This window comes from Podarcis cretensis (assembly GCF_951804945.1).
Source record: "Podarcis cretensis genome assembly, chromosome: 2".
NCBI lineage: Eukaryota > Metazoa > Chordata > Lepidosauria > Squamata > Lacertidae > Podarcis > Podarcis cretensis.
In genome coordinates, this window is record NC_137171.1 from 24,509,001 (window position 1) to 24,523,019 (window position 14,019).

At 42.7% G+C, this 14,019-nt stretch overlaps 1 protein-coding gene across 8 annotated transcripts in view; it reads left to right on the plus strand.

The window, feature by feature from the left end:
• The window catches only part of ARSG (arylsulfatase G), a 119,822-nt gene that overhangs the window by 50,118 nt on the left and 55,685 nt on the right, over positions 1-14,019 (plus strand). For all 8 annotated transcript variants that reach the window (XR_013835806.1, XM_079965473.1, XM_079965475.1 and 5 more), the window contains one exon: positions 13,420-13,616. Coding sequence is in view for 7 of the 8 variants with exons in the window: in XM_079965473.1 (XP_079821599.1) it covers positions 13,420-13,616 (197 nt within the window). In the remaining variant the exon portion in view is untranslated. The remainder of the gene's footprint in view (positions 1-13,419; positions 13,617-14,019) is intronic.

Below are 14,019 nucleotides of genomic sequence, written 5' to 3' on the forward strand. Positions count from 1 at the left end.
TCACAGATAATTCATAATATTTTATATTAACCTTACGGCAGCCGCAGTGATGCCATCATCCATAGAAATAAACCATGCAAGAAGTACAGATTAGCATCCAGCATTACAGGATATGTTCCACAATTAATTACAGTATGATAATGTGAGATAAGTCAAGAACAATATAGGGTATATATATTAGGCACTAATAGATGGGCTTTTTAAAGTTCATTGTTGACAAGAACAATAGAACAAAGCCCTTGTATCCACAAAGTATGGCCAAGCATTACACAATGATCTATAAGTACTAGGGAAAGGGAAAGGACCCCTGGACGTTAAGTCCAGTAAAAGGCGACTCTGGGGTTGTGGGGCTCATCTCGCTTTCAGGCCAAGGGAGCCGGCGTTTGGCCACAGATAGTTTTCCGGGTTATGTGGCCAGCATAACTAAACCGCTTCTGGTGCAATGGAACACTTTGATGGAAGCCAGAGCACACAGAAACGCTGTTTACCTTCCCACCGCAGTGGTACCTATTTATCTGCTCTCACTGGCATGCTTTCAAACTGCTAGGTTGGCAGGAGCTGGGACAGAGCAACGGGAACTCACCCTGTCGTGGGGATTCGAACCACCGACCTTTGTCTCTCTGTAAGCGCTAACTGATAATTCGCCAGTTGAATAATCAGCTGGGACAGTAAAGGAGGACTGATATAATTGCCTTAATGTGCATATTAAATGCTAGTTTCTGCTTATTTTTTCACTATTCCTTTAATTCTGTAGAATTAAGCACCTCTGATTGACTTCTGTTAATTATCACTTTGGGCAAATAGCCCAGTCCTTATCTCTTAATAGTGTCTTGTATATCACCTTCTTCAGATGCAAGCATAGCTCACCCACATTCTAATGTAATCCTTTATGATTTTGCGTTTGTGGAAAGAGTAGCATGAACAAAGTGAGGTCTCTTCCAGTTCCCTGGATGTACTATGTAAACAGAACCAATGAAGGCTGAACCAGTGTTGGTGGCATTGAGCCTTCCTATATCCATGCCATCAATTTCAAATCAGCAGATTTTGCCATTGACTTTACACTGTTACTTTGTAGAAATGAAGGCGTGTGATACTGGGGCAGGCAAATTATAAGGTTTAGCTGTAACCTTATGTAACTGGATCAGTTGCAAGTTTTATTTTTGCAAGCTGTAAAAGATTCACAGTGACTTCTGAAGGGGAAGCAATTGCTTTGATTTTGTCCTAAGCTTGATAAACGTTTAATTAGATTTTAAAAAAATAATGTATACTTGGTGCACTCTGTTGTCTTCTTTAGATGTTCCTCCCCTCATTGTATGGAATCAGATATTTTGATTTTTGGAATGTGAAATTCTGGGCTGTGAATATGCTTAAGACTCAGCTACCTGGGTACAAGTCCCACTGAGTTCATTTTGGTTTACTTCTGAGTAGGCACACAGATATTTCAAAGTAGCCTTGTAAAACTCTTACCTGCCTGGGGGCGGGGGCGGGGTTGTTGATGTGATTGACAAAGTTCTGCATCTGGATTGTCACAAGAAGCAAAAGCCAAGCCACACAAATAAACCTATGCTTGAACTGGATCTAACTAGTTTTTTTTTTATCATAACATTCTTACATGGTTTTGAGCACTGGGATAAATGTTTGTGACCTGAAGTGATATAGCTGATTTTACTGTTACTATTTCAGAACTACTTGTACCCAAGTTAGATCAAGGTACAAGCTACTGGGTGTTGGGTTAATGAAAAAGCTTTTTAACTAATTGCAGGGATTCTCTTTAATTGGGTATCAAGAACTGGATTGATCCGGTTAATCTCTTACATAAGTCAGTGAAGCTGATCCAGGAAACAGTTCTCTTGGGCCTTTTGCTGTCTTGATGAGTTAATAATAATTAATATTATTAAATATTAATTTTCAGCTTGCCTGATCTGGTTTTGTTCTTCAGACTCCCAAGTAAAAACTGGGTTAATTGACCCCGTGTGCTTTATAATTAAATAAGTTGATGACTACCTCATGATAAATAGCAAGTCTAATCCTCAGGAGAACGGACAGTTCTGGGACGGAGACAGCAAGAAGGTGAAGCCGGCTATCATGAGTGCCCCACGCTGGAATTATTTACTAAATCTTCAAAATTAATGGAATTGCCTGCCTCCTTTTTCCCTGTGTGCTGTTCCTTCAAGGAATCGGGAGGGCTCAGGGCTGGACGGAACTGAAACAAATCCTGTCAGGGTTTCACTCCACCTAGGAGAAACTTTGTCCTTACTGCATGGTAAATAAATGGGCCAAACCCTTATGACTGTCCTTTCACAAATATTCCAAACAAAGCTGCTGTTCGCTTGCTCTCATGTTCTGCTTGAGGGTTTCCAACAGGCATCTGGTTGGGCATTGTGAGAAAAAAAACGCTGCAGTAGATGGACCACTGCCCTGATTCAGCAAGCTCTTCTTAAGTTCTTACACTCTGAAGAAAATTTAAACCGAATTGATATGTCTAAAACTGCTTGCTGGTTCTTGAATGTCTCAGGAACCTCAGGTGCTAGCCCTGCTTAGTATAGAGCCATTTAAATTAATAGTCTTTAGTTGACCCTGGTCTTTAATTTCAGTGGGTTTACTTTGAGTAGGACTAGCGTTGCATACAGCCCTCGGGATACTTGGCAGTCACCGGGCTGCTAATCTTGCCCATGTTTGTGCATGAACTTGATGATTATAGTACAGTAACTGGTTTTCTGATCCAAGTTAGCTTATTGAGTAGATTCTGAGCCCAGCCCAGTGAAAAAAGAAGACACGAGTCTCCTGATGTCTAAATGCTGAAGACCTGCCCATAGCTACTCCATAGTTCAGTTTCTCTTCTTGCAGTGAGCCAATATGATCACAGGCCTCATTGTGCAGGGCTCTGTAATTGTTGCCCCAGTGAAGTCTCCTCCCAACCTATTGGCCTTCCAGATGTTTTTGGATTATAGCTCCCATTGGCCTTGAGTCTTGCTTGGGCTGATGGGAGGTGAAGTCCAATAACATCAGGAGCACAACTGTTTGGGGAAAGCGACCTTGGCTGTGTCAGAGACATTGTTCTGTGAACAGCTGATGTACACTTAAAGTGCTATGATGCCACTTCAAACTGTCATGGCTTTCCCTAAGGAATTCTGGGAGCTGTAGTTTGTTAAAAGGCGCTGAGAGCTATTGGGAGGCCTCACCGAGCTCTAAATTCCCAGAATTCCCCTTGAAGAGGGATTGATTGTTAAAAAAATCCAGGCTATAAATGGTCCAGCAATACGGGCAGGGACCAGTTTCTGCAGTTCCTAACAACAGGTGAGCCTGTTGATTTGTATGCCACACCAGGCAGCTGCTTAGTCTGTTTGTATAGGAGAGCCAACCTTGGTTTTTGTGATCATTGGCGCTGTGGTCTAAACCTAGGGCTTGCCCATCAGAAGGTTGGCGGTTCAGATCCCCACAACAGGGTGAGCTCCTGTAGTTCGGTCCCAGCTCCTGCCCACATAACAGTTCGAAAGCACATCAAAGTGCAAGTAGATAAATAGGTACCGCTCCGGTGGGAAGGTAAACGGCGTTTCTGTGCGCTGCTCTGGTTCACCAGAAGTGGTTTAGTCATGCTGGCCACATGACCCAGAAGCTGTCTGTGGACAAACGCCGGCTCCTTCGGCCTATAGAGCGAGATGAGTGCCGCAACCCCAGAGTCATCCGCAACTGAACCTAACGGTTGCGGTACCTTTACCTTTACCTATTTTGTTCGAAGTATTGCAAAGGATCCCTTTCTCCCTCTCTGTTGTAATTAGGCAGGAAAGAAGCAATCTGTTGTAGCAGTAGAATGAGTTAGAGTTAGTGTGTGGTAACCACAACAGTTTCCGTAGTTTGAAAATGTGTCTGTATCGCCTCAAAGTTTGGGAACTCATATAGTAAAATAGTCCAGCTTTCTTTCCCCCTTCCTTTTTCTTTCTTTTATTTTTAAAAAATTGTTTTATTCCAGTCCTACTAACAGTTTTAACTGTTAACAATAGTTTCTAAGGTAAATTATAAATTTTCCCCATTCCTTATTAAAATTCTGGTATTCCTGATTTCTGATTCTTCCGGTCATTGTACCCAATTCGGCATAATCCATCAACTTAATCTGCCATTCTTCTCTTGTAGGGACTTTATCTTCTTTCCATCTCTGGACCAGTAACATCCGCGCATCCGTGCTCGCATACATAAATAGTCTTTCCCCTTCATTTTTCAGGTCATTGTGATTGAAGAGAGGAACTTGCAGTTTGTTTATTCATTGTTCTTTTTAAAGTGGGGTCCCTTTGAATGAAAAATGAATTATTTTTTAAGGAAAGGGTAATAGGCTGTTTATGAACGTTGACTTTTCAGGGGTAATATTAGTGTTTCTTTTTAAGTTACACATTGGGGGAATATGGAAACAAAGCGAAGTCTGTGGATCTCTCATGGCTGGCAGCTTGTCTCCCTTGTTCATGAAATCAGGGAAATAATGTAGGTAGTGCTAGGAACAACTAGGTTTTGAATTTGTGTATAGGAAATGGAAGGAAATTCAGGCTACAGGGTGTAAACGACTCTGCTTGGAAATGGCCAATTTATTTATTTTTTAATTGTAATATGTGCCGTGACTTGTAAATATTCAAATATGTATTTGTCATATATGCGGTGGAAGACTTGATACAATTCAAGATGGAAATGATGGTAAAGATATATTTCATGCAGGGCACCGTGAGTCCGTTTGGGAACTGTGAGTTTGTTTGTTCCCAACATCCAAGAGTTTATACACACACAAATACGCAAATGCACACGCACTTGCTGTAATCTTGTTCCTTTTCACCATTTGTCATCCCGCCCTTTTCCCTTCAGAGGGTCCTGAGGAAGAGCAGGCCTTGTTAGAAGAGACAAATATAGCTGTAAACAAGAAAACAGGACATGTTCTCTGGCAATTTAAAAATAACCTAGCCTAGGTTATAATTGCCTAGGCTTCCCCCAAATTCTGCGTGGGAATGTTGAAGCCACCTGGCATTTGCAAAGCGATTTCCTTTTATGTAGTTAAAGCTGCAATCCTATACACACTTGCCTGGAAGTGCATGGCATGGAACGCCGTGGATCCAGCATCCATGCATACCCAGAATCGTCCCCCCCACAGCTCACCAAAGCGGGGTTTTGGGGTTTTTTTTGCAAAAACAAGTTTCAAATATCAACATATCAGATAGAATTTGTTGTTGTTGTTTAGTCGTTTAGTCGTGTCTGACTCTTCGTGACCCCATGGACCAGAGCACGCCAGGCACTCCAGTCTTCCACTGCCTCCCGCAGCTTGGTCAAACTCATGCTGGTAGCTTCGAGAACACTGTCCAACCATCTCGTCCTCTGTCGTCTCCTTCTCCTTGTGCCCTCCATCTTTCCCAACATCAGGGTCTTTTCCAGGGAGTCTTCTCTTCTCATGAGGTGGCCAAAGTATTGGAGCCTCAGCTTCATGATCTGTCCTTCCAATGAGCAGTGAGCAGATCCTTCATGGATCACTGCCTTGCCGTGGCGAAGGGGCTTGAATAACTCAGAGAAGCTATGAGCTATGCCGTGCAGGGTCACCCAAGATGGACAGGTCATAGTGGAGAGTTTTGACCAAACGTGATCCACCTGCCAAGAAAACTCCATGGACAAAGACAACAGGCATCAGATAGAATAATCAATACAAATTAAGATGACATAAAAAGAGTAAAAACGACTTCTCTCCACCCCTATGTGACTTTTCCTTTTAAATTTTACTTCTCTCGTTGTGTTCTTATACAGTGGTATTTTATTTTGAGTCCGGGATCCGTTCCGGAGCCCCGGACGCTTGAAAAAATGCTGCTTTGTGCATGTGCGTGAACTGTTTTGCGCTACTGTGCATGCGCCAAGTGTGATTTAGCGCTTTTGCGTGTGCGCAAGCGGCAAACGCAGAAGTAACCCATTCTGGTACTTCCGGGTTTGTTGTGGAAGTTCCACGAAATGGGCACTAAACAGGGCGTACTCAAAATGAGGTACTACTGTACCATCTTATACCACTGTTTCTGTCATGCCTGTCATTACTCTGTCGCTTGTCCCTCTGTCCTTGCGATATCTTAGACTTCATATCAATATTTCAATACCAAAACAATGTTTTTCCATATATTCCTTTACTCAACTCCATTATTTCTTTATTGTTTGGTTTGATTTTCCTCTTATAATTGCGGTCAATTTTGCCATATTTATAAATTCACAAAATTTGCTCTGCCAGTCCCTTATTGTTGGGGCTTGTTCCCCTTTCCAGTTTTTTTTGCAGTCAAGATCCTGGCAGCTGCTGTTGCGTAAAGGAATATATTTTTCATACTTTTGGGGATGATATCCTCACTGAAGCGGATTTTGAGGGAGCTTGGATGGTGCGGTTAGAAAGCAAAGTCCCATTATGCAAGCATAAGCCTGTTCCATTTGTGCAATGGTAACCCTGGGATGCAGCTCAGTAAGCGGGGCTTGCTTTTGAACAGACGCGTAGGATTGCATTCAAGTCCGTGCCATTTCCTTTCGGAGTGAATAACAGCTATTTGGGCTGCATTCTGGCAATGACAAGTATTAGAGAGCCAGTGTGGTGTAGTGGTTAAGAGCGGTAGTCTCCTAATCTGGGGAACCGGGTTCGCGTCTCCGCTCCTCCACATGCAGCTGCTGGGTGACCTTGGGCCAGTCACACTTCTTTGAAGTCTCTCAGCCCCACTCACCTCACAGAGTGTTTGTTGTGGGGGAGGAAGGGAAAGGAGAATGTTAGCCGCTTTGAGACTCCTTAAAGGGAGTGAAAGGCGGGATATCAAATCCAAACTCTTCTTCTTCTTCTATTAAGGCTGCTCTGCAGATGGTCGTGCAGTTGTCTCCATCAATGGTCAAATGCAAATGCAGGTGGGATTTCAGATCTCAGGCTTCACATGTCCAAGATCCCTGGTCCAGTCTCAGGTAGCAGACCTGGGAAAGTCTTGTAAGCTGCTGTCTGTTTGAGTGAGATAGCCTATAGTTTGATAGCCTATGGTCTCTCCCTTGGTAGAATGTGGGTTCTTGCCCCTCTGCAGCCAGGCTAACTTGTGTACAGAAGAGATCATAGAATTATGGAGTTGGAAAGGACCACAAAAATAATCTAGTCGAACCACCTGCAATGCAGGGATCTTCTGCCTAATGTGGGGCAGAAACCCTGAGGTTAAGAGTCTCATGCTCTACTAACTGAGCTTGATCTAGCCAGCAACAGGTGTTAACATTTTGTCTTGGCAGGGCTGCAGTTTTTAACCTTTCATCACAACTGAACTTACAAAGCACTTGCTTAGGAAAGTGTGCTATTACACGTGTGCAGAGTGCCATTATCTCCTCTTTATAAACAAACAAACAACCCACAGCAATGGACAGGGAAGGAGCTTCCATGTAAGAGGGCCCAATTGTGATTTCCAGACAGGGTGGATTTGATTTAAATCACTAGTCAGTAAGATTTAAATCACAATTTAAATCACTAGTCAGTAAGACTTGATTTGAATGACCAGTCAGTAAGACTTGATTTAATTTTTTTTTTTAACAGAAAGACTCATTCTTGCTGGTATTATCTTAATATTTACAACCAGAGGAATAATTTTGGAATAATAAATTTTCAGATTAGTTTTTACAGTTATATCAAAAATTACTGATTTGGTTGTACTATTAGAAATACATAGACAGATAATTATGAAATTATTGTGAGGTTTAATAAGTTTACTTATTTTTCTCCTTCCAATAAAGTACAGCAGAAAAGTTGTCCAAATACTGTTTATATTTGGACAACTTTTATGCTGTTCTTTGTTGGAAGGAGAAAAATAATCATTTCCTTAATAACAATTTAAACATTTTATTTAACTAAAGCAATAACATTATAGCATATGTATCCATGTTTGTTAACTGATGTGGTTAAACTTAAAAAAAACCCTTAGACTGAGTTTTAGCACATATGAAAAACTTAAAACAAATCCTTATTTCCTGATGAATAGCCTTTGGACTATAATGTAACTTAAATAGAAAACTATCTTTAGAAAGAATTTCCCTCCAAAAACATTTTATTTTAAAAATCTTATTTAAATAAAAAAAATCCGATTTAAATTTTTAAAAATCTGATTATTATTTTTTAAATTGATTTTTATCCACCCTGTTTCCAGACAAGATTGACTCCATACATCTTACTTAGGAGGGAAAAAAAGCCATACGACATGACATAAGTTTGAACTCATCTATTGTTTACACCTACACAATAATTGCCCCCCCCCCAAAAAAAACCCCACACTAAACACACTTCAGTTATTTGGAAGACCCAACATAACACTTTGGAAAAAGAGAGAGATTTGCACCTGCGAAGATGCATGTATGGGTTTAAAAATATCGACTATACTTTAAATGGCATGAACAGGTTTGTTGAGAAGTAATGTGCGAAGAAGTTCATTAGCAAAGCAGCGTTGGGGTCAAGGCCGTTTTGAGAAGGAAATTGCAACGGAAGGCGGATAGCGCCCAAGCTCTGCTTCATCCTGTTGCAACAAAACAGTTGGCGGTATCGAGAGAAGCCGTTGTCTGCATATCACTTCAGGGAAATAAAAAGCTAATACAATTAGGAACTAGGTTGTGGGAGAGGAAATGACTGCTGTCAGCTTTTTTTGAGCCAGTCATTCAGGGCGGAGCCTTGTGCTGTGCACATAGGCCTCAAATCTCCAAAGAGGCACTTAGCAACAGGGGAGAAAAAAGTAAACAGAAGAAACCTAGGACATGTCAACAGAAAATTTGATTATCTGCGCATAACAGGAAAGAGCAACGCCACTGCCAAAGCCTGGGGTTCTTCCCCCTACCCCAATTTTCTGCAGATTCTAGAATCGAAGTGCAGTGGTTGGGCTGGTCAGAGCCACCTTTTGAGTAAATTCACTGGCTGCTTTGCATCCCATATCTTAGTCTGCAAATGCAGAAGCCAACAATACATTTGTTGTGCTCTTCAGAAATTCATACTGAAATGGTGGGTGAGGCTGCTGCTTAAAGAAACTGGAGGTTTTGAGAATGGACAATTAGGTGAGAGATTGGGGTGGGAGTTGGTCACATTGATGTGGTGCTTGGGAATCACTGAGTTCAATTTTTTTCCCCTCATGTGACTGGCTTAGATCGAGACATTTTACTGCCCTCTCTCCGCCATCTCCATTACCCAAATACAGGCCATTTTAAACCATTAAGACTTCCTCGCAGGGTGTCGCCTGCACTAATAAGAGCAAGGTTCTGAAAGGACTGCTACACTGACGGCCTTTTGGTTCCAGCAGGAAGAAGGGCTAATGATCATTTTATATTTTTCTATCCTAAATTGATGCGTTGCAAAAATGGTTTGCAGCACAGAATGTGCAGGCCAGTTGTTTTCCTGGTTCACATCCAGGGTGCACCTGCCTTGTGGACTGCACTAATACGCCACAGAACCATTCTTAAGGTACTAAAGTGAAAGACAGCTTTGCTTCTACAGATAGCTCCAAAGGTCAGTACTTGAGGCAGGTACAGCGATTCTTCCAGAGATTACCTTGCCGTTAAGTACCTTTTCTTAGGAGCTGAGAGCTGGCGCACTTAGATTTTTGCTCCTTTGGACGCATCTACTGCTCACTGAGTCTCGATTTGGACTCTTTGAACCCTCTCTTTGAACCCATTGTACCTTATCCTTATCACATAGTTTCAACCGACTGGCATCTTTATTGATGTTTAAACTTGCTTGATTAGCTGCCCTGGGTGTGTTTATGAGGCTGTTGAACTAAGGGGATCAAACATCTCCTGTGATATATGAAACGTGCCTTAAAGAATGGCTCCTGGACCAGAGGGAAAGGGAGAAGCCAAGGATATGTAACCCTCTTCAGATGTTCCGTAAGTGTGTTAACTAAACATCCATGATCTGCTCTTTGTTCTCATCACCCTCTGTTAAGTTGGAGGGCGACTTTCTGAAATGGGGAGTCTTCTGAGCTCCTGGAGAACGATGAAGGCTGTGGAGCTAGAACCTTATCAGGGTTCTAGAGCTTTTGTCAAGGTTCTAAAATGCGCAGGGAGGCACATGAGTTTGGAGGCTCCCTACTTCTGACGGTCACCCTCCAACTTGCCAAGGGCGATAAGTGTGATGTATTTTATAGCATGCTTGCAGAACACCTGGAGAGGGCTTGCGTGTCATGCAACTCAAATTTTTGTTTGCCTGTTTAACCTGTGATACACCTCTCACCTTTCTACTCAGAAGTATACTCAAGGGAGCTACAGAAAGAAGTTGCTACCTTGCATGAGTAGGGCTGGGTGCTATCTGGTTTTCAACATTGTGATATATCACCAGCTAAACATCACATTATATCACAATGTCTGAAATTCATGGCCTAGGACCCTCCTACCTACAGGACCGTTTCTCCCGGTATGCCCCACGGAGGATCTTAAGGTACATAAATAGCAACACCCTAGAGGTCCCAGGCCCTAAGGAAGTCAGATTAGCCTTAACCAGAGCCAGGGCTTTTTCAACACTGGCTCCGGCCTGCTGGAACACTCATGAGACCAGGGCCCTGCAGGATCTGATTTCTTTCCACAGGGCCTGTAAGACAGAGTTGTTCCACCTGGCCTTTGGCTTGGAATCAATTTGATTCCCTCCCCCCTCTTTATTTTTCCTTTCCTCTCCTGTGATGGAACTCCTATTTGGGGACTTCCCTGGCTTTTTTATGGCCCATGTAGGACCAGTCTGGATAGTTAGCCTTGGTGAAGACTTGATGTTTTCATCCCCCAAAAAATTTTTGATTTGAGTTTCCATTGAAATGAGGCTGTATTTTAATGTTTTAATGTTGTATTTAAATCTTGTTTTTAAAGTTGTAGTTCAATCAATTTGTTTTTATATTGGTTGTTAGCCACCCAGAGCCTGATCTTGGCTGGGGAGGGCGGGGTATAAATAAAATTTATTATTTATTATTATTTATTAAATAAGCTATGTAGAGTCATCGGCTGGCTTCACTTTTGTTCCCACATTGTGATTTTTGCATAGCACACACACATCATGATTTGCAGTATATTACCAGGTCAGAAGCTATGAAACCGATATTGTATCATGATATGAACTTCAAACTGGTTTTGGACGATATATTGATATATCGTCCAGCCCTAGGCATGAGCCTTGGTTGCATCTGTGAAACACAGGGGAACCTCTTTTGCCTGTAGTATCTATGACTGTTCAGTGCAGTTTGGTTTCTTTGCAGCATGAAGGTTGGACCTGGGTTGGTCTGCAAAGAATCACTTTCCCATGTTCTCCTTTCACCCACAAAAGTAAGCATTTAAACCAAAGTTGCACGAAGTCAAGTCTTAATACAACGTGATTTGTCCTCTTATGGAATTACTATTCTTCTGCTCCAGGTTTACCCCTTGCACAATGATGCTTCCAGGCTAATTTTCTGGTTGCGGGGTGTGTCTTCTCTTCATCTCCCCCACTCCCAGGTCCATCAGTTTATTTCCGGTGGTGGAAGATAGCAGACTCCAGTTCCTGATGTAATTTCTCCTCCTTTCACCTTAATCTCCTTCCTCCTGTACTTCTTGCTAGGAATAACTACTATCCCTTCTTCCCTTGCTAAGGATATATGCCGTGCTGTGCTTGATAAAGGGGCAGTCAGCAACTGTTTCTGTGGGTGAAAACAGACATTGTTATTCTCAACCATGGAGCCATCTGCAACTGTCATTCCCAAACTGAGTACACTTGCCAGGGTATGGGTGGGTGGGGGAGAGAGAGAGAGAGAGAATCACCAGAGTGTCATGCAGAATTACCTAATAGAACAAAGGATCCCAAGAGGCTCTGGGAGTGCCTCCTTTCATTTAACCTCTGCTGCTAGGCAGTTCTGTTCCTTGGCACTGGGAGTGATTGACGGCATCGTACGTGATGCCTAAATGACCTGTCCTTAAAGGAGGTCGTCCATTGCATCCCTGCCTGAGTCCCTGCTCTGAGTGTGCCTACTTCCAGAGCTTTAATTTCATTGTACACAGGTTGTATAATGACAATAAAGGTGTTGTTGTTGTTAGAGAGTGAATTGTGCGTCCTGTTTTAATTTAAAGGGGAGGGGGTGGGTAGTTTTCTTCAGTGGCCAGGCTTTTTGGCAACACCAACCTATGCCAGTTTAAGGGAGCCCCAGTCTCTGGACGAACCCCTTCCCAGGGACTTTGCAGGCACTGGAGGTTCAATCCACCCAGTGCTTCTTTCACTGCATCCTACCCACTGAGAGTATAAGTTCTCCAACCCAGTGCCTGTGTCCACATGGTGCCAGGCCTGTAATTCTTCTTCTTTTAATGAAAAGGATGCCTGCATGATTTGCCTGAGAGCGCCATGTGTTGATGTCAGACCTGTCCTTGGGGCATCTTCCTGTTAAATCTGATTTAGCAAAATAAAAATAAAAATCTCCGTATGGGAAATAGGAAGGAAGGAATACTTTTCGTTTCCAGATTTGCAGCTGTATACTGAATGTACATCCAAGAATTCGCACTATATAGGTTGCAGTCGTCTTCATTATACAGTAGTACCTTGGTTTAAGAACAGCTTAGTTTATGAACAACTTGGATTAAGAACACTGCAAACCCGGAAGTAGGTGTTTTGGTTTGTGAACTTTGCCTTGGAAACAGAACATGTTCTGCTTCCTCTTGAATGTGTTCCATTTGTAATTTGAGTCCCTCGCTGCTATGGGAAAGCACACCTTGGTTTAAGAACATTTTGGTTTAAGAAAGGACTTCTGGAACGGATTAAGTTCGTAAACCAAGGTATCACTGTACTGACACCACCTGAATCAATGTTTGTGTTGTTACTGAAGCCGCGTTGTTGCATGAATCTCTGGTGTTTTGTGATTCCTGAATCAAGGGATACACTGCCCACTCCTCCCCTTCTATTGCCCGACAACAGTGCAGGCGTGGCCTAAATTGGTGATTTTCAAACTTGTGGTTTGGGTTCCTCAGAAGTATGCCTCGGTGAGAATATCAGTAGTGGCTGACAAGTTTTCCTGACCAGCACTTCCCTTGCAATGCACAGTTACAGATAAGGATTGGTTACATTCTGAACAGCACTCTTAGTTTACTTGGGGACAATGGTGAGGCTCAACAGGCCCAGCTAATGTTCTGCATGAACTGACAGTGGTTCTTAGAACGTGGCTTAGCTTCCTCTGCAACAAGCAGTCTGGGGACATCTATGGTGGACATGATGAGGTCCCCTGTTTGGTTTGAAAAACACAGACTTAAATAAGCAGAACCACTGCAATTTTGGAGAAAGAATCTCTTACAATTTCAGGCCAGCTGAGTGGAAAGATGTTATATTATCATGGCCGTAGTAATAGACTGTTGGGCAGCCGTGCAGCCTCCATTCTGACCAAATCATGCCTTCCTCCATTTAATTAACCAGTGTGCCTTTCTTTGTTTTCTCTCTAGCCGGAGTGGACACCCATTTTTCCTATATATCGCCCTGGCTCATATGCATGTGCCTTTGACGTTGGCTCAGCCAACATGGGACCTGCCTGGACAAGATCCATACGGAGCAAACCTGAGGGAGATGGATGCCCTGGTGGGACGAATAAAAGACAAAGTTGACAGCACCGCGAAGGAAAACACGCTCCTCTGGTTCACAGGTGAAGCAGTACAACCTCAGTCACTGTAACGAAGATAGCTTAGGCGGCTGGTTTTAGGGGGAATGTTATGAGGCTTTCTTTGGCTTCAGCTGCGCTAACACAAAGCAGCCTGAATAACTTAATAAATACGAATGTACAACACAGTGCCTTGTTCCAGCAGAATGTCAAATGGCTTAGTTGTGGCGTGTTGGCCTTGGATTCAAATCCTCCCTCAGCCATTAAGCTCAAAGGGGACCTTGAGCTAGTTATTATCCCTGAACCTTATTTACCTCACACAGTAGTCTTACGGAAAACTAGGGGGAGGGGAAAGAATCTGATAAAAAATAATAATAAAAAAGAAGAAAAAGAACATTTGGATAGGGCAGATTTCAGTAAGGGTGCCATGGCAGTTCTCGCAACCCAG